The sequence below is a fragment of the Giraffa tippelskirchi genome, chromosome 3 (assembly GCF_054371585.1).
Source record: "Giraffa tippelskirchi isolate mGirTip1 chromosome 3, T2T-mGirTip1v1.2.pri, whole genome shotgun sequence".
Taxonomy (NCBI): domain Eukaryota; kingdom Metazoa; phylum Chordata; class Mammalia; order Artiodactyla; family Giraffidae; genus Giraffa; species Giraffa tippelskirchi.
Genome location: NC_137277.1, coordinates 88488864 through 88516495, shown reverse-complemented (window position 1 = coordinate 88516495; position 27632 = coordinate 88488864). Strand labels below are relative to the sequence as shown.

The following is a 27632-nucleotide window of genomic DNA, read 5'->3' as shown; positions in this document are numbered from 1 at the left end:
AGGTATATATAGTATATACTTTTATATTTACTTAGTAATAATAGTTGATTTTATTGTTTTGTCATTCATATTTATATGAAGAAAGGTTACATATTTTTAATGTGGTTGACATTATGGCTAGTTTTAGAACCTCCTAGGAAGTCTATAAAAGTGCAGTTTTCATTTCCTGGGGTGTTTTTATTTTAATAAAATATTGGTTTAAGTGTTATTAATCATCATAGAGTATGTGAGGAAAAGTATATTATTCACATTTGGGGACAGATATCTACCTCAAAGCATGTGAGTATTATATGTGAAGTATGTTATTAAGAAATCACTGTTCAAGTCCTGTCAAAAAGCAATAATACTAATAACTGAAGCATTCTAATATGTTAAGTACTTTTAATTTCTAAAAAAAGAAGTAAGAACAGTAAGCAGAAATTATTTTGTTTGTTTTAAGCTTGTGAAAGATCTAGTGATGTTCTGGAAGACTATAGGTTGTTTTGAAAGTCAGATAAAGGAAAGAAGACTCTTGTTTCCTGATCTCTTGATCAGGCATGTTCTAAACCTCTGTGAGTAGCTACCAGAGACTCAAGGAAATGGAGGTAAATACTTCTCATCTTTCAGATTAGGTAGAAATAGTCTAATTGACTGAGTAGGTGTTCAGTACCTAAAAAGTAATTCTAAATAGGAATTTTAGAAAACTTAGTTGAATGAAAATAGAGACACATAAAAAAAAATAAAGAAGCTAGTACAGTTAGGAACTTGTAAGCACATTCTGTTGGATCTGATATTGTCGACCCTTGAATATCTCTAGAAGCATACTTGGTATTTTGCCAAAGTAATATTGTAATAGGTAAGATTTAGAAAAGTAATATGACTTGAAATCATGCAACAAATTAGTGGTAGAGTAGACTAGAACTCAGGGATAGTGTTCTTTCAGTTACTGTTCTTTTTGCTTTCCTTTTTTCATCTTCTATAAGTCATATATACGTGCAGTTCATCATGGCCATTCTCTCTGCTCCATTTCTGAGTAGAGGGTAAGGAAAGAGTGCATGGTCTCTGTACTCTTTTGAACCTAGGAAAAATGGAACCAGATTTAAGAAAATTACAACAAGCGAGTTAGACCTCAAGATAAGGAAACATTAGTTTTTGGTCTAAGTATGCAAATATTGGACAGGGGTTGATATAAAGGAATCTAATGGTTGGGAAGTAACTTTCTAGTCTGCCATTCTTAAGCTGTTGTTGATATTTATCCAGAATGCTTTCAGGGGAGATACAACAGTTAATCTATCATTTTGTCTCTGAAGGGTTACCAATTGCATACTTGCAATAAAGTATACTTTATGTGAAAACTAAATTGAATGTAATTTAATTTTGCCACGTTTCAAGGTTTTATAAAACTTCTGTATGATATTGTGGTAATAATGTTGTAGAAGATTGGGATGGATATAGACTTTATGCTTTCTATATATCTATATATGTATACATATAAACATATATATTTATGTTACTTGTGTATTCATGCCTTTGATTTTATTAGGACTGATCATAAAAGAAAATCCTGGTTCAGTGGGAATGATCTGTATGTGGAATTTTGCCCTATTATGATAAATCAAATAATTTGATTTAAATTAATTTGGTAGAAATTTTGGAATTCCTATTTCTTGATTTTAAATATATAAAGTATTTATAGAATATATTTATATAATTTTTAATAGAAATATTTAGAAAGCTTACTGTGATAATGGGAGACTTTTGGAATCAACATGTTTTTGTTTTTCTTTTTTATATAGAAGCAGGGACAGATATCAAATGTTGTTTCCTAAGGCTGATTGTAGAGAAATGTAGAAAATACACTCTTCTATCTCCCCTTCCTTCTCTGATCCTTAGTGATAAACTCTAAAGCAACAATATAGTGATTCCAAAAGTGAAAATCTGTAACCTTTAAAAACTTTATCCTTTGGCTAAAATTACCTAGGCCATTGTAGTGTTCTCACAGTGAGATTGCATGCCTTCTCTAAGTTTTACTTAGTCATTAAAAAGAAACACAGAAAACAAATTGACTGAAAAATTAACAAAAACATGAATTGAAGGAAAAAAGCATGTTGTATTCTATTTGAATAAGATGTAACTTTTTCAAGGTAGTAAACCAGATCTTTACAGTTGTCTTCTGCCTAGTGTATAATCTTGGTTCATTAAATACTTATGATTATAGATTATGATCATTTTTATGCCTAAAAGGTAGGCATTGAAATACTTAACAGATTTAAAAGTTAAATAAAATGTTTAGAAATAAAATTAATTTTGGTTATTTAACTTTTGAATTAAATGTTGTGATTCTTAAATGTATAGTCATTGTATAGTGAGTGTATAGTGTGAATGTATTTGTTTTTGACATTTGTAATTTGAATGAGATACAACCCTAGTTTCCCAGAACTCAATTTCTTCTATCTATATAAGTAATTTTGTTTGCTCTTTAGGGAGCTTAAAGTTTTTGATGTTTAGAAACAAAATATTTCTAGTAGGTAATTAGCATGTAAAGCTTTTTCTTTTAATAATTGTTTTCAAGCTTTCTTTTGGTAGGACAATATGTATCTCTTTGTTTTTAATTTTATTTGCATGGTGAAGCCTTGGAGGATTTTCTGAGGGCAGCAGAGAAGAAATTATTGGAATGGTCTCTTTTTGTTGCATTAAAATTAGTCAAAATTACTATATTCAAATTTTAATGTATTTCTAAGAAGCATTTTGTTGCAGTTACCAGTCATTCAGATGGATTATGGAAAGTTAATTTTGGGGAAGAAAGCTTTCTCCATTTCAGTGTCAATTTATTATTTCATTATTGAAACAATGAATCACACTAATTTGAGTAATTGATTTTTCTAAAGATTTTGGACCCAAAGTTATACATAGCTTAGAGCTATTAGTGAGTAGTACTTAGCCTGTATATAGTGAGAAACGTGGAAAGAAGGTGATATATGAGTAACTGCAATGTAGATGGAGAGATATCTTTAAGATTTGAGTGGAGAAACTGTTCAGTAGAGTGCATGCACCTTGCTTTATACATTGGTTGCATTGTAAGTTTAAACTTTATAAAGTAATTATATTTGAAACAAAAAGAATGATTACTAAAACACCAAATTGTGAATACTTTTTATTTTTAATTGGAAGCATTTTTAAAATTTTATTTTTCTTGGAGTATAGTTGCTTTACAGTGTTGTTAGTTTCTGCTGTATAGCAAAGTGAATCAGCTATATGTTTACATATATCCCCTCTCTTTTGGATTTCCTCCCATGAATCCTTTTAAAACAAAAGGAAGGATCAATAAGATAGAGAATAAATTACAGAGACTAGAGAATCTTATCATTGGTTACATATCAAAACAAAGTGAGGGTCAGTTCCTGGGAATTTTTTTGAACACTTTGCTAGGTACCATCAGGGATTTAGAAGCTGTATTTGAAATGGCTCCTGCTCTCCAGGAATTTACAGTTTAGTTGGAGAGACCGCTGTTTAAAATGGAATATATTTTGTTTAAAAATATATATCATATTGAGAAAGTGCTATAGAACTTCAAAAAGGGAGATGAGCAGTTGAGATATAAAGGATGTAGAAATGCTTCCTTCCTGTTCCAAGAAAAGGGAGTTAGTTCTCCCTAACTCCTGCAGAAGTTAGAGCTTGAGCTGAGTGTTCGATAATATAGGCCATGCCATGGTATGGATGAAGATGTTTTCTTCTCTGAGTAATTGAATTACTTGGTCAGCTAGTAGCAGCAGTAGGGGTAGGCCCAGGCCTTGAACCCACATTATACAGGTATGTATTTCAGTGTCTCTCTGTGTGTATGTGTTTATACACACATTTATTTTTCAAATTATACCTCCAAAAATATGTTAGTGCCAAAAATGGGTTAAAAGGGAAAGCATACTTGGAGAAGCAAAAAAAAAACTGGAGCATAGTTGGAGGAGTTTTTATATGGGTATGTCTAGGTGGCCACCATGATAGACTTTAAGCAGTCTTTCTCATTTTTCTTTTAAATACAGAGATTTTCTCTTTTTTTTTTTTTTTCTCCCTTCCAAACTAATTTGAATGTGTTTGTGTTAGGAAATATAGAAAGTTGAGTCTGCTTCTCTCCAGGAGCAAAAAGGCTTGGAAAACTTTTGCTTCCAATACATCTTTATTTTTATATCATCCACTCAGGAGGGCAGAAACAGAATACTGTTATGATTTCAACAGTGAGGGAAGGACAGACGTGGAGCATGTGACACATTTGTGTGTTCTTTTGTCTATAGCAAGACTTAAGGGGCCAATTTTGTTATTAATTAGATAAGGAAAAGCTGATTGCTAAGGCTTCTGACATAGTGAGTTTTTAAAATTCTAGGTACTATATTAACCCTTTGGATAGGTAGTTTTTGTTTTTTAACTCAGAAGAAATGTTGTACAGGAGATCTTACAACCATAATCTGAAGTAACTAATTACATTTGGCAGTTTTCTTTCAAGTATCCTTTAAAAATCAAATTTCTGGTAACATGTTTATCATCCTTTAAAATACCTTATTTGATGATAGAATAAATAGACTTGTTCTTGTACTTATATTTTAATGAATACTTTTGCAAATTATGCTGAAATAAAAGTTGACATTCTGGTTTTGACTTTCATTTGTAAGAATTAATTGTGTTTCTGGTTAGCTCTGTTAAAAGTACTAACTAGGAAATCTTAGTTTTTATAAGAGAATATAGCCATTAATTTTTTTCTACAGATTAGGCAACTGAAGATTTGTGAAAACAAAATGTATTGATCTCATTTATATTCCCTTGATGAAGGAACACATGCTGGTCTCCGCTCGCTTTCTGTCCACTAATATGAAATCCTTGTCCCTGCTTCCTTGCTGGTAGGTTTTTAGAAGTTCAGTGAGCAATGCAAATCGCCTGAAGGGTGGAAAATTCCCTTGTCACACAGATGCCCTTATCAGCAGCAACCAGATGGAGCTCTGAGCAGGAACATTATCAATGTTAAATTGCTTTTTCTCCCCCCTGAGTAGAAAGGATTAAAGCATTTCTTTAGAAATGGGTGGCAAATATACAGATTTAGAAATATTAATATTTTTAACAGTTTGCATTTATAAGTAAATACATGAAAATAATGTTTCAAAACATTCTGTGTTCAAGATACAGCCAAAACCATCTCAAAATGTTTTGTTTTAAATAAAACAGGGTACTATTCTTTCCTGAATTCACTTGTAAAGAGTAAGGTTGAAATGTTGCCTTTTTTTTTTTTTTTTAAGATAAAGGATATCTCACTATTAGTGTCATATACATAATTTGGATATAAACTTCGTTTATTCAGTTTTAGTTGTGGCAAGTAAAGGTGTGTTTAAGTTTGTTAACAATGTTGAAGTAAAAATACACACAATCACTGAGAATTTTCATTTATCAAAATTGGCTATTTTACTGTTATTGCTTTTGAGTAAATCTTTAGATTCTGCATCAGTTTGATTTTTGAAATGTCGATCTACTAATTATTGCTATTCTTTAAGCTAATAATTGCTAAATATATTGTAATTCCAGATCTATATGAACAATACTATTGTTTAGCAGTGTCAATAGTTATATATTTTAATAAAACTATAATTTTAGAAGTCTATAAAAGAAACTGTTAATTATATGTGTTGTTCATATCCACTTTGATGTTAGTGATTTTGTTTCTTAGTATTGGTTTCTATATGCCATCTAAGCTCCAATGAGTGATAACCATCTCTCTGATAGAAAAAATTGGTATGCCCTTGTGTTTTATATGCCAGTAACCACCTAATCAGTGGCTGACAGAGTACAGATTCTTTCATCAGATTCATATGCAGGTTTTTGAAATGTGTTGCAGTTTTTTTCCTTAAGCTATAGTTTTTAGTATTTGCCAACAGCTGGGATTTTGCAACAATTACACTGTGATGTGTACAGTTTTGCAGGTATAAATATGAACATATGAGTAAGGGCAGATAAACTGTTCCCTTTTTTTATTTCTAAGTATCAGATAAAATATGATTGTTACTGATATTGCATAAACCATAATTTTGCAAATAAAAAAGTTGAAGAACTTTATTTAGGTTAATTCAGACATGTCAATAAAACAAAAGTATTGCTTCAACCTAGTGACCGAGATGCATTTTAATACTTTGCTTACAGAACCAACTTGGAACTTGAACTAATTCATCGAGGAGGGAATTTATGTTCAGGTGGCGCAAGTACAGCTGGTAAAAGGTCCTGTTTAAGTAAGTATTAAGCAGTGCTAACTTTAAAAAAAATTCTAATTATGTCATTATGAAAGCACATGTAGGCAAAGTGGTCTTTCAGTGTATTTTCAGATTCTTTTTATGTTTTGTATGATCACTTTCAATAGTGATTCTATGCTTTAAATCATTAATCTTGTACTTAGAAAAATCATGAATATTTAGCTCTTTCTATACTGTGATTACTCAGTAAGTAAATGTAATTAATCAGAATTACATTGGTTCAAAACTAAAAGTGTATTATTCTCAATTATAAATTGTCCTGAAACTTAAATTCTTTTAAAGAATTTTTATGTTGTGTGGACTTAAGAATAACTTTTTATAAAGACAGTTTGTGTTGCCTGTGGATTATAGCTGCTATTAATCAGTAAACAGATTTGTACTGTATTTTGATGTATACAAATACATTAAAATGATAAATGTTTGCTTTTATTTATGAATATGTTAAAATACTAATAATTATTTAAAATCAATATAAGTTTTTAAAAATATATGTATATAATTTTAGAAAGATATATATGTAATTTTGGAATTATTTCAAAGCAAAGGACTGATCAAAAATACCTTGAAATTTCTAATAAAAAGATACTAACTTGTGTGAAATTTAAACCAAGTTAATTTTGAAATTCTTACTAATTGTATTAGATTTTTATGTTATCACTTTGTACTTAGAAGTTTAAGATTGTAAAAATTATTGTTTACTAAGTATTTGATCTTTATTAACCCCTTGAGGTAGGCACTTAAACCCTACTTATACCCAGTGATTTAATATGTTTTATAGGAGAAGCTGTTGATAAATCAGAATACTAGCTTCTAGTCTGTTTGAATTGGTGGAAACTATAATTTCACTTTTATTCTTTCTTGTTAATTTGTTGTTTGGTATTGGTCGATTTAATAGTTCAGAAACTGTTATATTAGAAAGTGTTTAGTAAAGGAATTTTAGTTTTATGTTCAAAATCTATTTTTTTCCCCTGAGGTACTTAAATTTATACAGAGGCTTGTAAATGGTGAATTTATTCAGAATGCTAAAATTAGTAGTAAAAGTCTAGTGGCATCCACTTCAATTATCACTGTCAATTTTACTTTGAATTATTAAGTTGATAGTTACTTCCAGGCTTTTGTTATTTTTATTTTCTAATTTAGTGAATATGAAATTTCAGTGTGACAGTATAGAAGCGGTCATGATGAACCTTATCCCAAATATAAGTTAATACTGTTTTTAGTTTTCTTTTCCTTATCAATTATGTTAGTTTCCCTCCCAGCTTTATTAAGATATGATTGACAAATAAAAAATTTTATGTATTTAGGTTGTGCAACATGATAGTTTTGATTTTAGTTTTCATATGACTTATTATTGTGCAGCTACTTATGCATTACTTATCCTATTTATTTGTAAAAGCAGCCCTGTGAATCATGTGTGCAGAAAGTTATATGTTCTATAAAATCACACTATATTGCAAGTATATAAACTTAATGTATTTGTTATTTACTCAAGCCTAGCTCAAACCTAATTTAACACAAGAACATATCGACGGTGTTTCATAGATTCCTATGAAATATTAGATCAAATATCTCATTTTTCATCTTCTAGTAGTTCTCTAATGGTATTGGTAAATAAAAATTCTCTTTTCTCTGGAGTCTGCTCAAAATCAATATTTTCCTTTTCCCATTCTTTAGTTTCTATCACCTCTTAAATATATCATTAAAAAAAGTCTTATCTTTTTTTCATAATATCTTGGTGAAAGAGAAAATGCTCCACTAATTAAGCAAATGATAAGGAAAGTTGCACTTTTGGAATAATGTTCCATCACAAATTCCTGATGAAATTGAAGTTTAGTTTAGTCAAAAAAATATTTATTAAATTTTATGTGGAATGGTTTGTGTAATGCCTGATATATAATTGGGCTTCCCTGGTGGCTCAGATGGTAAAGAATCTGCCTGCAATGTGGGAGACCTGAGTTCAATTCGTGGGTCAGGACAATCCCCTGGAGAAAGGAATGGCTACCCACTCCAATATTCTTGCTGGAGAAACCCATGGACAGAGGAGACCGGCAGATTACAGTCCATGGGGTTGCAAAGAGTTGGACATGACTAAGCAACTAACACACTGAGAGATAATTATGAATGGAGACACACACACACACACACACACACACACACACACAGTCGGGGTGGGTGGAGAAGAAGATTGTTCTATTAACAACAATAAAAGCAGAAAATATTATTGGCCAAATTTATACTGAAAAATCAAATTGTCTTGGAATAATGCTTTCAGCACTTCCATATTCAAATAAGTTTTTTTAGTATTGAGCTAAAATGACCAGTACCCAATCAGAGTAAAGGTTCCTAAGTATGTATCTGGGAAATTTTCCACAGTAAAAACTGAGCATTATTAATTCACATAGCAATATACTGTGGTATTTTAATAATACTTTACATTTGTAGTTTTAAAGCTTATAAAGTACTTTTACATAAATTATTGTCTTTAGAATGACCATGTGAAATAGGTGTTATCTCTTTTTCATAGAAAAGGAAACTGAACTTCAGAGTGATTGCATTGCCAAGTCATACAGCAGAAAATATCAAAGCTTGCAGTTGAACTCAGCTCTCTGACATTAAATTCAATTATGTAAGACATACCTCTCACACTTAAGTGTCCCAAAGGATGCAGTACCTTTACAAAATTTCATCCATGGGCTTAGTCACTGCACACTGTTACTGCACACTGTTGCCTTGGGATCTTTTCAGGCTCTGCCATGGTATCTGTCCTATTTTCTTGCTTATCTTTGCCAGCCTTTCACTCTGAATCTTATTTTTGTTTTGGATCACTCCTTTAGACACTTTCTCAAATCCTCGTTCCTTCTTTGGATATCGGTTGGTTCTCCTCTATTTTTCACTAGTTTGCTGGCTAGTTGCCTCTTACTCCTCCCTTGATCCATGTGGATCAGCTCCCACATACAGCTCTGCTCCTGATTCTTGGGTCAGAACTCTGGACCGCCTCTTGATCCATTGGAAGCTCAGGCATTAAGGACCTTGTATTCACCAGATAAGACTGGTTCTAGATAATGTAAGATATAAAGTTTTAAGTTCTAAAGTAGAGTATGGAAAAAGTTCTAGAAAATTTGGAGGTTTGGGATCATATCTAGCTTGTAAAGTCAGTAAAGCTTTTGGTGTTTCTGAACAAGATTTTGAAAAATAAGTGAATATGGAGTGTTTGTTACAAATTAGTGTATATACAGATAAGTACCACCAATTTGGTTAGCAATAGATGTAGGACAAAGCAGATGTAAAGTTGAAGGCATAACTTTCTTTAAGAATAATGTTTTATTAAAGTTACTGGGTTAATTCATTCAAGTGATTTGAAAAGAGACATGAAACTCCATAGATTCCAGTGAAGTTCACAGGCTTTCAATACATTTTTGCCATGATATTCTTAGAGTATTTCTCAAGTAGAAATTGTTGAAACAGTGACTGGGGTGGAGGGGTGGGAGGAAGAGGCATCATTGATAAATTATTAATGTTGGATAATTTTAAAAAATTATCTTTAGTTAGATCAACATTTTCCGTATCTTTGGGTCTTAGCTTTCTGCTTATTACTGTAGCTTAAGCTACAGTTCATATCACAAATGGATTTCATGATTTAATAGAAATAAAAATTAAACTTTAGTCAAGAAAGCTTAAGGCAAACCCTTGCTTTGACATTTTCATTTGAGGAGCTTTAACTTAATTTTGACATAATATATAATCTTTTCAAGAAATGATACGTACAGTGGGGAACTGCCCCCTGTGTTTGTTATTCCTAGAAAGGAATCCAGCTTAGATGGTGTGCATGCAGCTCAAAATAGTTGCTCAAAGATGAATTTTTGGTGAATTCAGAGTTAAAGCAAATTATTTTGATGTTAATTTTACCCTGCAGTAACACTCCATAAGGATATTTTTAAATACTGTCACAAAATTGCTATTCAGTAGTCTCATCTTATTTTTTTTTATTTTTAAATTAGTTTATTTATCTATTTTTTAACTTTACTCATCTTATTTTTTAACAGTGGTAAAATCCTGATATCTATGGCTTAGTAAGGTCTTTTTCAGATTGAAAAACTATGAATTCTTCAAATAGATTGAATCACAGCTTTTGTTGTGTTCTTTTTTGTTACCTTGTAACAAGAAGAAAATTTGGCCACCAGATTATTATAATGATCAAAATGCATAAATTAATGTAAAAATGTAGAAATTGCCTTCAGACTCCATTCTTCATGAGTAGGCAGATAGTTTAATGGCAGCCTCATTTCATCTCATGGATTCTGTTCCTGATAGTATCCAACCAGAGAATCGTTGTAAGAACCTAGTTTTACCATAGACTGTAAATCTCAACACTACTGTTTCTACTACTTCAGTACTACCATTATCAAATTGGGGATGGGGCTGGTTAAGGAGACCGGAAGCAAGATAAAAGTTAATTTTCAGCCTAGTCTTTTCTTTTTTAAGCACCTAATTTATTCTGTTGGGCTGTTAAAAGGCGGGGTTAGAAGGAGAAAATGGGATACAACTTCTTTATTGAAAACTAAATACATTGTTAATGTGGGGAGGCTGGGGTTAGAAATGTGGTTTAAGATTTTGAGCTAAGAGCCTTAGAGTGATTTCAGCTATTCTTTCAAGTCTTTCTGCAGGTCCTGTACTTTGTGGCGCAGGTAGGAGGCCTTTCTGTGTTAATGGTATGGTTATTTCAGAAACTAAGTACCACAGGTAGTCATTTCCACTATCAGGCCATAGGAGTCCTAAGATCTTGCTTGGCTTAGGGCAGGGCAGTTCCTCTTCAGCAGTGCAATTAGACCCCTCTCCCCTGTCCCTCAGCTTGAAATGGGGTGCTTAAATTAGATGTGGATTCATGGAGTATGTCTTCTTTGGTAAGGAAGAGATTAGGAGTCCTAAGAACTGACCTTTTTCTTTACCCTTCGTAGGACTACCCATGTGTGGAGGCAGAATTGTGCACTTCTTCATATTGTCCTATGCCATGCTGTAAAGGTGAAGGGGGAGGCTGGTCACTTAAACCTGAAAGTAGGAGAAGAAAATTCCATGAAACTAATATTATGATGATTGAGGTAACCGGAGAACAATGGCATAATGTGCCTGGGAGTGGAGGCATAGGAACTGCAGGAGACACGAGAAGAAACCAGCATGAAAAGTAGGAAGTACTAAAGACAGCCTTTTCGTTTGGTATTTTTGAATTTTCACAAGGGATAGTTAAAGCAAAGCTCATCTACTTTAACTTGTAATTGTATATCCCTTTATTAACTAGGAGCAACATAGATAGAAAATAAAGAGGTGGGGGTGGAAAGAAGCAACATGGAATACAGTGTTGGAAGGAACACTCACTGGATTGGAATTAGAAGATCTGAATTCTAGTCCTGTTTGTTATCTGTTGGACTTCAGGAAAGTTGCCTGACTTTTTACCTTGCGGTGGAAATGGGGATTATGATATCTGTGCTGACCATCTACCATATCTGTCATGATTAATGACAGATGGTATTGAATACCAAATGTTATTAGATATGTGAGCTAAAGTATTTTATATATGTGTGTGTGTATAATACATACACACACACATATATAATCTTATTATTATTGATATTTTTCTCAATCCTCTAAAATTCCTAATGTAAATTTATTCCTTGTCTGCCTTGCCTAAATTGGTGAGCGGCAGGGTGGGAAAAGCTGAGTCAGCTCCTGTTACTCCATGGCATGAATCGCCTGTTTCTAAGGAATCAGAGCTACAGATCTTCATCTTACAGTTGTTCCCAGACCTCACCTGGACGTTCTCTCCATCTTTCCACGGGTAATTTCTCAGGACTGTGTAAAGGAACCAGGGGAATCTGACTCTGTTGTTTGAGACATATACCCACACCAATTATATTCACCCCAGGAAAAATGGATCATAACCATTTCCTCACTTTGATTATTCAGTTACAGAGAAACTGAGATTTCTTTTTTAATGGTAATTTAGTGTCGTTTGGCTAATTGAAATTTTTTTCATTGACAGGTATTTAATCAGTGATAACTGCAGTGATAAAATGAAAATCTTGAATGATCTAGAAATGCAGACCCAGTTAAGTTTACCTTAGGTAAATTTTAACAGTGGTACAATTTTAAACAGAAGCAATTTATAAAAGTCTTTAGGATAACTTCTCTTTCATATGTATTTCTGTCTTAATTTATACTTAAATTGAAGAAAGTAGGGAAAACCACTAAACCATTCAGGTATGACCTAGATCAAATCCCTAATACAGTGGAAGTGAGAAATAGATTTAAGGGAATAGATCTGATAGATAAAGACCTGATGAACTATGGATGGAGGTTCATGACATTGTACAGGAGACAGGGAGCAAGACCATCCCCAAGAAAAATAAATGCAAAAAAGCCAAATGGCTGTCTGAGGAGGCCTTACAAATAGCTGTGAAAAGAAGAGAGGCAGAAAGCAAAGGAGAAAAGGAAAGATATACCCATTTGAATGCAGAGTTCCAAAGAATAGCAAGGAGAAATAAGAAAGCCTTCCTCAGTGATCAGTATAAAGAAATAGAGGAAAACAACAGAATGGGAAAGACTAGAGATCTCTTCAAGAAAATTAGAGATACCAAGGGAACATTTCATGCAAAGATGGGCTCAATAAAGGACAGAAATGGTATGGACCTAACAGAAGCAGAAGAGATTAAGAAGAGGTGGCAAGAATACACAGAAAACTGTACAAAAAAGATCTTCACGACCCAGATAATCACTATGGTGTGATCACTCACCTAGAGCCAGACATCCTGGAATGTGAAGTCAAGTGGGCCTTAGGAAGCGTGACTATGAACAAAGCTAGTGGAGGTGATGGGATTCCAGTTGAGCTATTTCAGATCCTAAAAGATGATGCTGTGGAAGTGCTGCACTCAATATACCAGCAAATCTGGAAAACTCAGCAGTGGCCACAGGACTGGAAAAGGTCAGTTTTCATTCCAATCCCAAAGGCAATGCCAAAGAATGCTCAAACTACCTCACAATTGCGCTCATCTCACATGCTAGTAAAGTAATGCTCAAAATTCTCTAAGCCAGGCTTCAGCAATACGTGAACCTTGAACTTCCAGATGTTCAAGCTGGTTTTAGAAAAGGCAGAGGAACCAGAGATCAAATTGCCAGCATCTGCTGGATCATCGAAAAAGTAAGAGAGTTTCAGAAAAACATCTATTTCTGCTTTATTGACTATGCCAAAGCCTTTGACTGTGTGTATCACAATAAACTGGAGAATTCTGAAAGAGATGGGAATACCAGACCACCTGACCTGCCTCTTGAGAAACCTGTATGCGGGTCAGGAAGCAACAGTTAGAACTGGACATGGAACAACAGACTGGTTGCAAATAGGAAAAGGAGTACCTCAAGGCTGTGTATTGTCACCATGCTTATTTAACTTATATGCAGAGTACATCATGAGAAACGCTGGGCTGGATGAAGCACAAGCTAGAATCAAGATTGCTGGGAGAAATATCAATAACCTCACATATGCAGATGACACCACCCTTATGGCAGAAAGTGAAGAAGAACTAAAGAGCCTCTTGAGGAAAGTGAAAGAGGAGAGTGAAAAAGTTGGCTTAAAGTTCAACATTCAGAAAACTAAGATCATGGCATCTGGTCCCATCACTTCATGGGAAATAGATGGAGAACACTGGAAACAGTGAGAGAGTTTATTTTGGGGGGGCTCCAAAATCCCTGCAGATGGTGACTGCAGCCATGAAATTAAAAGACTCTTGCTCCTTGAAAGAAAATTTATGACCAACCTAGACAGCATATTAAAAAGCAGAGACATTACTTTGCCAACAAAAGTCTGTCTAGTCAAAGCTATGGTTTTTCCAGTAGTCATGTATGGATGTGAGAGTTGGGACTGTAAGGAAAGCTGAGTGCTGAAGAATTGATGCTTTTGAACTGTGGTGTTGGAGAAGACTCTTGAGAGTCCCTTGGACTGCAAGGAGTTCCAACCAGTTAATGCTAAAGGAAATCAGTCTTGAATATTCATTGGAAGGACTGATGCTGCAGCTGAAACTCCAATCCTTTGGCCACCTGATGCGAAGAACTGACTCATTTGAAAAGACCCTGATGCTTGGAAAGATTGAAGGTGGGAGGAGAAGGGGACGACAGAGGATGAGATGGCTGGATGGCATCACCGACTCAGTGTACATGAGTTTGAGTAAACTCCATGAGTTGGTGATGGACAGGGAGGTCTGGCATGCTGCAGTCCATGGTGTTGCAAAGAGTCAGACACAACTGAGTGACTGAACTGAACTGAACTGTTTTAATGACTAGTTTGAGTTATAGTAAGAAATAATCTTCCAGTTTAGAATTCTTAGGTGTTTAGAAATAACTGACAGAGACACAGAATTTCCAAGCTGGTGCTGACCTCTTTATGTTCAATTTCCTTAACTGGATACTTGTCAAGTCATAAAAATTGTTTATGGTGTCTTGTGTATATGTATGGTATTCTTAGCCATACATGTGAAGCTCTACTTTTACAATAAAGTTGGAGTTATATTTTTAATTTGTAGATTTTTTTGGTATCATAATCTTTCTTTTAATATTGTTAAAGATAGAATAGATTGCTAAATCTTACCTTTTGTTCCAGCTGAGAGTTCTTATAATTAAATCTTTGGTTTTTTCCAAGGACAAACTAGTCTTTCAGTGGTGTTTCCTGTTTTAGTAATGATATGTTTATTTTGTGATTAAATACATTACAATACCTTAGACTTGTCCCAGTTGTAAGGAATTTGATTAGATGTTGCAGAAAATAGAGTTCATTTTCCCAGGTGAGTTGTCACAGCAACCAGCATTGTGAAGGAAACAGTGGGAACAAGTCAACCACTGCTTTAGTAGTCAGAGTTGAGAGGTCACTCTCTTTGAGGAAGTGAAATTAGGGCTGATGAATTGGCCTCCTTCTTGGTTAATAAGCCAGTGTGTCATTACAGCAGAAAAGGAAGAGCATAAGTCCATCATGAATATTATGCTTATATTGTGTGATTTTTAAAAACAAAGGTTATTGACATATTCATGAAATATTCAGTGTACTTAAAAAATCTTGTTAAATGTCAAACACTGTGCTAGCGTGGGAAGTACAAAGAGGAAAAGAAATAGTTGTCTCCTTTAGGAAGATTTCACTATTAGGAGAGGAAATGTGAAAAAATAGTTACAAGGCTGTATTAGAAGTGCTAAAATAAAAGTAACTCAAGTGTAGAGAATGCTTAAAGCAAGGGATGATCACACCCGTCTCAGGTATGTATTAGAGAAAACTTTGCAGAGGAACACTTGAACTGCCTCTTGAAAGATGAATCAGGTTTGCTTGGAGAACAGGAAGATGCCATTCTAGGCTGAGAGAACACCTTGCAAAGACAGAGTGACACGTGGGGGAATACTTGCTAAAGGAAGGGAGGAAAGAAGTTTAAGTAAGAAACCTGAAAAAGAAGATAGGGGTTCTCTCTCTTTCAGTGACTTTTAAGGGCTTTCTATGACTCTTCTTTCACCAACCAATTATGAGACAATATGAATAGATTTATTGTTTACAGGAATTGGAAGTGGTTGAAACAAAAGACTTAAAGCTAAATGAAGACTTTGTTGAGTTATCTACTTGAGAAATGATACAGGGGGTAGAGTGGAGTAAAAGAGGATGGGTCATAGGAGGCAGAACCAATAGGATTAATTGGTTTACTAATTAAACCAATAGGCCAAGTTTTTCCTTGGATGTTTGCATGGGCAGTGATGTCATTCACTCAAATGGAATTGTAAGAGGAAATGAATATGAGAGATATGGTGGGCTATATAATCAGTTTAGTTTTGGATATATAGATTTTTGTGGTGCCTGTCAAACATCGGAAATGATAGAGAAATTTGTGAATTGTAAACTTGCAGGTAGAAGTGGAAGTTGAGCTTAGATGAAGTAGTGTATACAGAATGAGAGGGAAAGAAGGCTAAGAAGGGATCCTTTTCCTTTCTTATGGAGAATGCCACCTTTTAGGGCTCAGCAGAGGAAGAACACTTACAGGTGACTGAGAAGAAGCTGGGGGAGAACCAAGAAGAGTGGTACCAAAAGTTCAGGGGAGGAGAGAGATGCACGTTAAAAATATATGTTAATATTTGTGTAGAGTGGTAGTTTTATGTGGAGACCTAATCTCTCAAGTTTATAAATATTAAATTTATTATTTGGAATTTATCCATAGAAACCATATATGTATGTACACGTATATAAGCACACTATCTGCACACTACAGATATGTGTTCCTACTATAACTACTCATCATGTAAAACAGCCCAGAGAGTTGGAGTTATCCTCAGTTTACAGATAATAAAACTAGAATCGTTTGCCCAAGGACAAATGACCAGTAGTACAGAGCTTGAATTCAAATCTAGGACTTCCTTAGTCCTACTGGACAGTGTTGCCTGTTGATTGAAATCACAGCACACCTATAAATTACTGATTTTCTCATTTCTAAACCCTTTTATAAATGTAGGTGTAACTTTAGAACTTGGAAACGTGTCATTCCAGAAAAAGTTGTCTATTCCTTTTGCTGTTGTTATTAAAAGTTTTAATAATACCCTTTCTTGGTATAATTGCTTTTCAACTTTTAAAATCTCATGAACATGTGCGTGCGTGCTCAGTCGCTTCAGTCGTGTCTGACTCTGTGACCCCATGAACTGAAGCCTGCCAGGCTCCTCTGTCCATGGGATTTTCCAGGCAAGATTACTGGAGTGGTTTCCATGCCCTCCTCCCGGGGATCTTCCAGACCCAGGGATCAGACCCTTGTCTCCTGCATCTCCTGCATCGCAGGTGGATTCTTTACCACTTAGCTACCAGGGAAGCCTGTCATGAACATATCTGGTGTTTACTATATTTTTCCATTATTTTTTAGTTTTTAACTTTTTGATGTGATCAAAGGTTCTCCTCATCCTACATCTACTAATGTCAATATTTGTTCCCTTGGCAGTGAAGAGCATGGTCTCCTAACCAGTGGACCACCAGGGAATTCTCTAAAAGATATTTTTGTTGCTAAATAAATTTTAGAGTGTACTCTTATTGATATGTCTCAGACTGAATTTTGCAAACACAGTGAATTAAATAAACATAGTAAAAAGTATTGATTGTTATTTGGCCTATTCTGCTTCCTGTTGAAGTTATCTGCAATTTCCAGGATTGTTTCTGAAAGATAGATGCACCTCATTAGATATGTTATCATCCTTTAATAATAGTTAAAGCTAATACCAAAGACTCTTGTCATATATTATATTAATAGCTTTAGAAGATGCAACAGGGTTACAATCTCAGTTCTTCATAGGAATGGAAAAAGGATGTGTGTTACAAAAGGAATTTTATACTTTTCTTTTAATCATTAAAACCTCAAGGAGAACTGAAGTGGTAGAAAAAACTAAGAAGTAGGACATCTTGAAGTCAGCTTCCCTGGTGGCTCATATGGTAAAGAATCTGCCGGCAATGTGGGAAACCCAGGTTTGATCCCTGGGTTGGGAAGATCCTCTGAAGAAGAGAATGGCAACCCACTCCAGTATTCTTGCCTGGAGAATCCCATGGACAGAGGAGCCTGGCAGGCTACAAATCCTATGGAGAGAGGAGCCTGGCAGGCTACTCCATAGGGGTGGCAAAGACGTGTGGCAAAGTCACACGACTGAGTGACTGTCACTGTCGTCAGGAACCTTGAATTCTGTTCTTAGCTTTGCTAATAAATATTTAGGGTGACCTGGAAAGGTACTTCCTTTCTCTCGGCCTATTTCCTCATCTGTAGAATAAGGGAATATGAGAAAATGAAAAAGTTTTCTTCTAACATTTGTATTTCTTTAATTATGATAAAGTCTAGGAAATTAGGCATTTGCAACATTACTTTTATGCTGGCCATGGTTTCAGTGTAAAACAGGTTAGTAAAATTTCCATGTCGATGCTTTTGACTAAATCAAAGCTTCAAGTTAATCGACTTGTCTTGAAAAGAGATAGTAAAAAGAAACCTTTGATTCACTTAAAAACTTACATAAGAAGAATGCAAAACTCCCCATGTGGCAGCTTGAGTTAATATTTCTGCTAGAGGATTTTTTTTTTTTAACATTTCTGGGTTTTAGACACTTTTTAAAAAAATGATGAATTATATATATACTTCATAAAAATCTTAACGTAAAATTGAGTTGAAATAAAATAAGAATAACCAGTATGTCTTTATCATATTATTTCACTGCTAAAAATGTCTCTTGTTCTTATTGTTACCAATGGAACCAGGTTACTAGAAAAACTGAAAATCTGGGAAACTTGTCTCAAAACGGGATAACTATATTATCTACCTGATACAGTTTTTGTGAAAATAAATTGAGATAAATCTATGTAGGTGATTTAGATAGTGCTTGGCACTAATAAATACTCAGCTAGTCTTAACCATTAATAGGATGAAGAAATTTTAAGAGAGGATTTAGACAATACATTGACTTATGGGCAGAAGATGAATAAGAATAAGGTATTTAAATTCTTCTGTTTGTTATACAGAGATTAGATTGAAACAGTTGCAGGTACAGTGTTAGGTTCAGCTCCCCCCTCACCTCCCATTTCTACTACACTGCCACACAGAGTGGAACGTTTAGTTTGTTCATCTTAGCTCTCATGTCTTACAGATGATTTCTTCAAACTACTACCACCACTAATATTACTAATACTTACATGGATGGATCTCAAGTTATTCTAAAGTATAGCTAATTTCTAAGTCAGTTGCTCAGAGATACAAAATGTTTAGTTTTGAGTATTTTAATTTAGAGAGTAAGTGACAACAATATGTTTATGTCTTTTGGCTTTTTTCTTTCTGGCTTTAGGAATTAATTCTAATCACATGTCAAAAAGTATTATCTGACTTTCTAGAAAGGGACTGTTGATTTATTTTAATTATTTTGAGTATTTAAGAGTAATTTAGTCCAGTCCTTGTCATTTATACCAGATATTTAATATTTCATGTGATATGAAAGCAAAATTTAGAAATTTTTTCCCAAATGATTTAAAAATTTTAAACAATTCTTTTTCTAAATGTTGTAGGAGAATTTTGTCAAAAGTTGAGACTGGTAGATTGTTGTTATGGTTTAGATAGAAGAAATGAAGAAATGAAAATAGCAGAATAGTTCTTCTAAATATTATTCTAATTTCCATTATTTTTTATTCATGTTGAATCTAAAGATGAAATCACAATTAAATCTAAAGAATATTTAGGAGAAAAAATTATGTAAAGGAAGATCTTCACCTAACAGTGGTTTATGTGGATGTTATTGTCCATACTACTCAGTAGGGTATTGAAGATAATAGTGAGTTTTGGTTAGGAGATCACAACAGTGCAAACTACAGGTTACCAAGATCAAGGCATAAAGCCAAGGAAAGGTAGATCTCTGACAGAAGATGAGCAAAACCAACCATTTCTGTATTAAGATTGAGCATAAAAGAACAGTCCAAGTTCTGAATTTATTTGGATATATATCTCAGTGAAAATGAAAGTTGTGTCTGACTCTTTGCGACCATATAGACTGTAAAGTCCATGGAATTCTCCAGGCCAGAATACTGGAATGGGTAGCCTTTCCTTTCTCCAGGGGATCTTCCTGACCCAGAAATTGAACTGGAGTCCTCCTGCATTGCAGGCGGATTCTTTACCAACTGAACAGTCAGGGAAGCCCTCAGAGTTTACCTTAAAAGAGAGCATGAAGTTGTTGGTACTTATACTTGGTGAATAATAAGGAAAGGAAACATTTCTTTAAAAATTACTAGAAATTTTGCCTGAATATTGTTCTGGACAAATTGTGTGAACTTTCTAATTACTTTTTCTTCAATTTATTTAGATCAGCTGTTCCATGTATTAGCCTTGCACATGCGACTTTATAGCATTGATTCTGAGTATAATCCTTGGAGAAAGCTCACACAGTTACTAGAAGAGATGAGTTCGCCGTAAGTATTATTGAAAGATTAAATTCAGTTAAAACTTTTTTGAAAAATGATTAAGTATAAAAATAAGATTGAAGTTCTTTTTAATATGTGAATTTTCCTTATGAGACAAAAATACATGATAAAAATTGAAAACCGTTTATTATATTATACTTTTATACCATTTATATACTATTTATTATTATTATCATTGCTATTTATACTATTATACTTTCTGTTAAAATTGCATAAAAATTCCTACTAAGTGAGAAAATCTTTTAAAAAATTTCATTGGTTTTTGTATAGACAAAACATTCAGAGGCACACAGTGGCCAGTTGTTCTTTTCATGTCATAATTGATCAAACAGTTCAAATAACCTTAGACTTATTCCTTCATTGTAAAGTTCCCCACAGCCTTTCACCTGATGATGTTTGAAACCTATGATCATTCTTGCCTTCATTAGGTACTACAGAATAGTGGTTTAAAAAAAAAACACAAAAAACCTGCTTTATGATTTATTAGCTAGAAACACACTAGTTTTAGAATCTGCTTTTTAAAAATAACACATGACAACCAAATTCCCACATCATTAAAATTTTTAAAATGATATACCTAGTTTATTTATTCCTAATTTACAGAAATACAGAATCTGTACTTTATGCTACCACTTGTATAATCAGTGGTAAACCGTTTCTGAGAGAATTTGAATAATAGGCGAGGAATTGGTGCCCCCTAAATTTTTTTCTTCTGAAGAACTTTGGGCTTGTAAAGAAGAGATGCCAGGGAGACTTAAGAGACAATAATAGGATTCATAGCATTAATGAAAGTTTATCTTTGGAGAGAAGGACAAGTATTAAAGAGATATTTGTAGAGAATGGAGATATTCAAAGAGCTGTCTTCCTCTGGCAGTTCCATAAGCATCATAGAAGCAGGGATTGTTTACTCACATGTATCCAGAGCCTGGCCAGCAGTTAAGTAATCGCTATTTTGCTGAATGATGAAGCCTTATAAAAGATCTCAGCAGTTTTTATTTATCCCAAATCTACTCTGACATGTAGCTTCAGAATTTACTGATTCTGAATGCTTAAGATTTACTTTTGTTCTCTGACATGAAAAATTAAACCTGTAATCAAAAAATTTAAGTTTCTAAAGGAGTTTTAATTCTTTTAGAATGAAAAGAGCTGCTCTATAATATATTCTGTGTGCTTTATGGTACTATACATACCTTAGGTTTACTATTTTGTCTTTTATAGTGTATTTTAAGTTCTGCTTTGGTTATTATATCTTTTTTTTAAACTTTGAAAATGTTAAAAGATTTTCTTTGAATTTTATATTAGTCCTAAAGTTGAAACAACTTTTAACAAGAGATATTAACCATGCCTTTTCAATGTAACTTGTTTGTGAATTGATTTTTTATAACACGAATATTTATTCTTTAATATAAAGTTTGTGATAGCAAGTATCCTAAGTGCCATCCCATTTGTAGTGAAGCTAATTCTCTTAAATTCCATTTAATACTTTGTTTGATTTCTATAATCTGAGAGATCAGAAAGATTCACAATCAAGTTAATGTGTCCCAATTGTTTAAGTTAGTAAGACCTAATAAATTTTCTAGGTAATTTTTTCCTGTTAGGCAGAATCAAAGAAATACGTGAGCCTAGAATATTATATTTTTAGGCAAAAATGTGGTCCTAACTTTTTCTTTTGAGATTTATTAGTTGCTTATGAAAGTTTGGTTTCTGTTCCATACACATATATGTGAAATATAAAGTGAATTAGAAAGAAAATACAATACTGTCTAAAGTGATTATGCATTTTTCTTTTAGACTGGGAAATGAGGAGCAACAGCCTGAGGTTCCAATTCTTTATCATGATGTTACATCCCTTTTGCTCATCCAGATCTTAATGATGCCTCAACCCTTACACAAAGGTATGTCTTTACAGTTTAGATTCTTAGATTATATTGTATATATAATGAATATTCTAAAAATTACAGGCATAAATATAGCATTCAGTCTGATGGAAATGTTCTGAGATAAATAGCATTGTAATCATGTATTTCTAAAGATGAGAGTGAAATAAAGAATTTTGTTTCCTTGTGGGTCTGTTTTTAGCTCTTTAGTCAATATTTAGGTAAAGATATAGGGGAGTCACTGAAAATCTTTAAGAAATTAAAATGATAGTACAAAAATGTGAAAAATAGAGCAAACTGTCAGCTTTAATGCCTTTACCTATCTACATACATAGATATTTTGATATAGGAGTATCATAGAGTTATTAAAAACATGATGACCCATTATTCTTAATTAGTGTTAATATTGTACTAGTAATTTCTACATATTAAATTTTACTAGTATGATATTGATAGCATTCATAATTATTGCTCCCTAATTGTATGAGTTATAGAGTTTTTAATATATTTTGGATATTAAACTTTTCTGGATATATTATTTGCAAATATCTTCTTTCATTCAGTAGGCTACCTTTTTTGTTTTATTGGTAATTTCTTTGCTGTGCAAAAGCTTTTTAGTTTGATGGAGTCCGATTTATTTTTGCTTTTGTTTCCCTTGCCCAAGGAGACATATCCAAAAAAATATTGCTAAGAGTGATATCAAGGAGTATACTTGCCTTTGTTTTCTTCTAGAAGTTGTATGGTTTCAGGTCTTACATGTAAATCTTTAATCCACTTTCAAGTTTATCTTTGTATATGGTCTGAGAAGGTGGTCCACTTTAATACTTTGGCATGTAGCTGTTCAGTTTTCCCAGCACTGTTTGTTAAAGAGGCTGTCTTTTCCCAAATCTTATATTCTTGCCTCCTTTGTCATAATTTAATTGACCATATACATGTGGGTTTATTTCTGGGCAGGAAAGTCAGTTTAAATGCTTGATTGGTTTACCAGTTTTCAGAAAAATAAGTAGGTTTTTTTTTTCTTAGCATCCTCCAAAGGTGATTGCTTTTTGTTTTTTATAATTATTATGAACTAATGAATTTTAGCAAATGAGATGTCTTTTAGTTCTTGTGTAGAATAATAACTGTTTAAACACTTGTGTTTGGTTTTAGTTGGCTTGTGTCCTGATGATATGACCCCAGCAATCTTTGGTAGCTTCTTCAAACCAAGGCATTTTAATCTGTGGTTTAGGTGTTCATTGGAAAAAACACACATTTAAATAAAATGCCATTAGGTGATGTGCACAATTATTGAAAGTATGAAAAAACTCCTTGTAAGTTCAGAATGCTTTTACCCTAGACAAGTAGAGTTGAAAATTTAGCTTTGAAAATTAATTTTTGTTACAACAGGCTAATATTGGATTAAATAGAATCTCTATACTTGATTGAAGACTAATTCTACCTCATATTAGGAAAGTAGTTTGAACTCCAGAGTGCTGGAGAATGTTTTTTGGAGTGCTGAAATTAGTTGTGTTCCTAGACTTCCTGGAAACCATCCTAGTAAAGATTATTAAGGTAGCCTTTTGTTTTGATCATAGACTTCCATCGTGACTCAGAATATCACATTCACATGATTTTTCTACTTCCATTATTCCTTGAACATACCATACCGAAGAGGCAATTTTATCGTTGCTGCACATACCTTACAGACTGCTTGACATTGTTTTTAAGCAGTTAATCTGTAGTTTGCACACAGAAATAAAGATTTCTTTCAGATAATTTCACTGTTTATGAAATGTCCCTTTTCCTTGTTTCAAACATATCAAAATAGGTTTGGTGGCCTAAAATGTTTAAAAAGTGCTTTTTGAATGGATTCAAGACAAAGACTGTTGGAGCTTTATTCGTTTCTCCACATCCTTCCTTACATTATTAAAAGAGCTTACTTAGTTTGGAACTCTCTGCTGGCCTTGTGGGCTTCCCTGGTGGCTCAGATGGTAAAGAATCCACCTGCGATGTTAGAGACCTGGGTTTGATCCTGGGTTGGGAAGATCCCCTGGAGGAGGAAATGGCAACCCACTCCAGTATTCTTGCCTGGAGAATCCCATGGACAGAGGAGCCTGGTGGGTTACAGTCCATGGGGTTGCAAAGAGTCAGACACGACTGAGTGACTAAGCACAGCACAGTGGCCTTCAAGGAATTCATGAATCTCTTTAAATAATGTAAAAAAAATTGTATGTATATGTACTTTTTTTTATGAGAAGTTCCATAGCTTCTACCATATTTTCAAATGAATCTTGACCTCTAAAACTGAATTATTTATAAATTCTCCTGAGAACTCTTGGTCATAAGGCAAATAAATAGTTCTGTAATAAGGAATGGCAGTAAGAAAATTGCTTTTGAGTAATTGAAGAATCAGATGCAGATTTTAATGGGATGAGAAATGAGAGGGAGATGAGAGAACAGATATAGTGAGCAGAGAGTTATCAAGAGTGAATGTGGGGAGAGAATAGAGGCTGTAAGTGGGTATAATTCAAAGACTTATTTTTCTTTTTTTGAGCAGGTTTTGAGCATGTTTAAATGTTTGCCATTTCTCCCTTATTCACTTAATAACACCTGGTGCTCCTTTACTCCTGGAAGCCATTTTCTTGGCTGTCCCTTTTTCCCTTTCTCAAATAGCTTGTTCATAGTTCTATTTCAATACTTGTCTCTTTGTCATAATAGAAGATTTTCTTTAATATTACTCCCTTGAGACTATCAGTTCCTCCAGGACTTGCACTGTTTTGTGTGTGCCTTGTGCCTGCCTGGTATGTAATGTACTCAATAATGTGGAATGAAGGTGTTAACTATCTAGTTGTCTTATTTTCTGGTAAATTGCTTATTTTCTCTTGAAATTCAGGAAAGCTGTTACTTTAGTTGAAATCTTTGTATCTTAAGTTGTGATCACTTCTGTATAATGTTCTTTGGTAATGTTGGCAGTTTATTATACCTAAACCTCAGTTGCCCTGAAGTAGACCCAAGGGAACAGCATTAACTACCTTATTCATTGTTAGATGGATGTGGGATCTTTTCCCAGTTCTGTGTTGATTAAGGCAAAGAAAGTCTTATTAAGCTGTTTGTGTTCGTTACTCGTCAGAGGGAAAATAGACTGAAGCTTATCACATGGAAAACCACATCACAAATTGTTTTTTGTTGTAGACTAGACATTTTGAAGAGAATCAGAGCACGTTAGTAACTCAGATCATAAAATGGAAGACTAAGAAGATTTGGTATTTTCCTGGATATGTGCAAAATGCTTTATGGAAGAGTATAATTTTTTTACAAAAAAAATCATGATAATTTTAGGAAAAGAATAAGTGTCTGATACTGTTTTCATTAATTTGTGTTTATTACTTCTATGATTTTTCACATTTGGGTTTTATTATTTTACATATACTCTATCTTGTCCTTAAAGAAACTTGGAGCATTTGGTATCACCTTAACTCTAATAAAACAGTTTATGGAAAGAAACTTTTGCAAACATCGAAATCCTGTTTGTCTTCTTGTTTATCACCGACCCTAAGCCTGGTATTTGTAGGCAAGCCAGTAAATAAATGGGTGTTGGTTGAATAACTGTACCTTTCCAGGAGAGTATAGATTCCCTGGATTACTTTTGCCAAACACAGTGCAAATACCGTTGGATAGAGTGCATACTCACTAAATATTTAGTTGTCGGATTTTTTAAAATTTCTTGTGTATTTTTGCCTTACCCACTGAAGAAAATCTGATGTATTCATATTTTGTTTGTATCATTCCAGAGTCAAGCTGTCATTTCAGCTTAATGTCAGTATTCTTTGAACTATATTACTGTTTCAGGATCTTTATCTTGATGAAAAAAATCAGAAATATGGATAAAGATTTACATGTGATGTCTATTTAAAAAGTTGTTTTATTGCCTTCCCTGGCGGCACAATGGTCAGGAAACTCGTGCTTCCACTGCAGGAGACATGGGTTTGATTCCTGGTCAGGACACTAGGATCCTACATGCCATGCAGTGTAGCCAAAAGAAAAAAAAAAATTGTATATTTCAATTTTTTTTTAACAATGATGAATTGCATGCTCATAACAAAATGATGACTTCATCTTCTGAAATAGTGTGATGCAATAGATGTGGCATCTACTTAGTAGTTCAATTCTCACACCAATTTAAGTAAAGAATTAATTTTCATTTGTGATTCTGAGGAAAAGTTCACTTTTTATTTTTATTTTTATTTTTTTTTATTTTATAAATTTATTTATTTTAGTTGGGGGCTAATTACTTTACAATATTGTAATAGTTTTTGCCATACATTGACATGAATCAGCCATGGGTTTACATGTGTTCCCCTTCCTGGACCCCCCACCCACCTCCCTCCCCATCCCATCCCTCTGGGTCATCCCATTGCCCCGGCCCTGAGCCCTTGTCTCATGCATCGAACATGGAATGGTGTTCTGTTTCACATATGATAATATACATGTTTCAACGCTATTCTCCCAGAACGTCCCACCCTCACCTTCTCCCTCAGAGTCCATAAAATTGTTCCATGCATCTGTGTCTCTTATTCTGTCTCGCATATAGGGTTATCGTTACCATCTTTCAAATTCCATATATATGCATTAGTATACTGTATTGGTGTTTTTCTTTCTGGCTTACTTCACTCTGTATAATGGGCTCCAGTTTCATCCATCTCAGTAGAACCGATTCAAATGTATTTTTTTTAATGGCTGAGTAATATTCCATTGTGTATATGTACCACAGCTTCCTTATCCATTCGTCTGCTGATGGACATCTAGGTTGCTTCCATGTCCTGGCTATTGTAAACAGTGCTGCGATGAACATTGGGGTACACGTGTCTCTTTCAATTCTGGTTTCCTCTGTGTATATGCCCAGCAGTGGGATTGCTGGGTCATATGGCAGTTCTCACTTTTTAAAGAGCTTCAGGCTTACATTTCTACCTTACCAAACTTATCTTAATGTGATCAGTAGGGACAACTTTAATTATTAGACCCTTGAAAGTGCCTTGTCTCCCCAACCCCTTTCCTTTTACCTGTCATGCAGTAGCACTATAAAACTTAAAATATGTACCGTTGTTTAAAGTCTGTTTGCTTCTAACACATTTTAAATTAATTTCAATCTTCCTTTGTTTACCCCCAGGTGGTTTGATAGTGGATTTTTGTTTTTGTAAAAAAAGCATTGAGAATAGATGTCCAGTTCTTTTTTCCTCCATTTTTAATTTTTGTTGTTATATTTGAACGGCTTTGCTCTCTGTTTTAACTTTGGAAGAGAATAACCTGTTGACTTAATATATGCCTCAAATGAACGATTCCTTTGTTTTTTCCCTAAATCTCTAAAAGACGTTGATTTCGCACATGGCAATTATTCAGTAAATAAATATTTCTTAAATGAATGAGTGAACATGAGAACTTAAGTTTAATCTGTAACTTTAAACTGCTAGTTTAAATATTTTAGATATGATGATAATCAGGGTAGACAAAATAACTTGAAAAATGGTACTT

At 33.7% G+C, this 27632-nt stretch overlaps 1 protein-coding gene and 1 long non-coding RNA gene across 12 annotated transcripts in view; one reads left to right on the top strand and one right to left on the bottom strand.

Annotated features, from left to right (window-relative positions):
* Positions 1–27632, top strand: part of UBR3 (ubiquitin protein ligase E3 component n-recognin 3) — a 202586-nt gene that overhangs the window by 156454 nt on the left and 18500 nt on the right. For 7 of the 11 annotated variants that reach the window (XM_081577894.1, XM_081577893.1, XM_081577892.1 and 4 more), the window contains 3 exons: positions 6154–6239; positions 20130–20235; positions 22039–22142. In XM_081577894.1, coding sequence (XP_081434020.1) covers positions 6154–6239; positions 20130–20235; positions 22039–22142 — 296 coding nt within the window. Of the gene's footprint in view, positions 1–6153; positions 6240–11215; positions 12091–12294; positions 12377–20129; positions 20236–22038; positions 22143–27632 lie in introns of all 11 variants that reach the window. The other 4 variants (XR_014079020.1, XR_014079019.1, XR_014079018.1 and 1 more) reach the window with 1 other exon arrangement.
* On the bottom strand, positions 20–15080 carry LOC145541452 (uncharacterized). Its single transcript, XR_014079029.1, has 3 exons — positions 14890–15080; positions 11195–11306; positions 20–1057 (listed from the first exon to the last, which is right to left on the bottom strand). It is a non-coding gene; the product is annotated as an uncharacterized LOC145541452 (long non-coding RNA).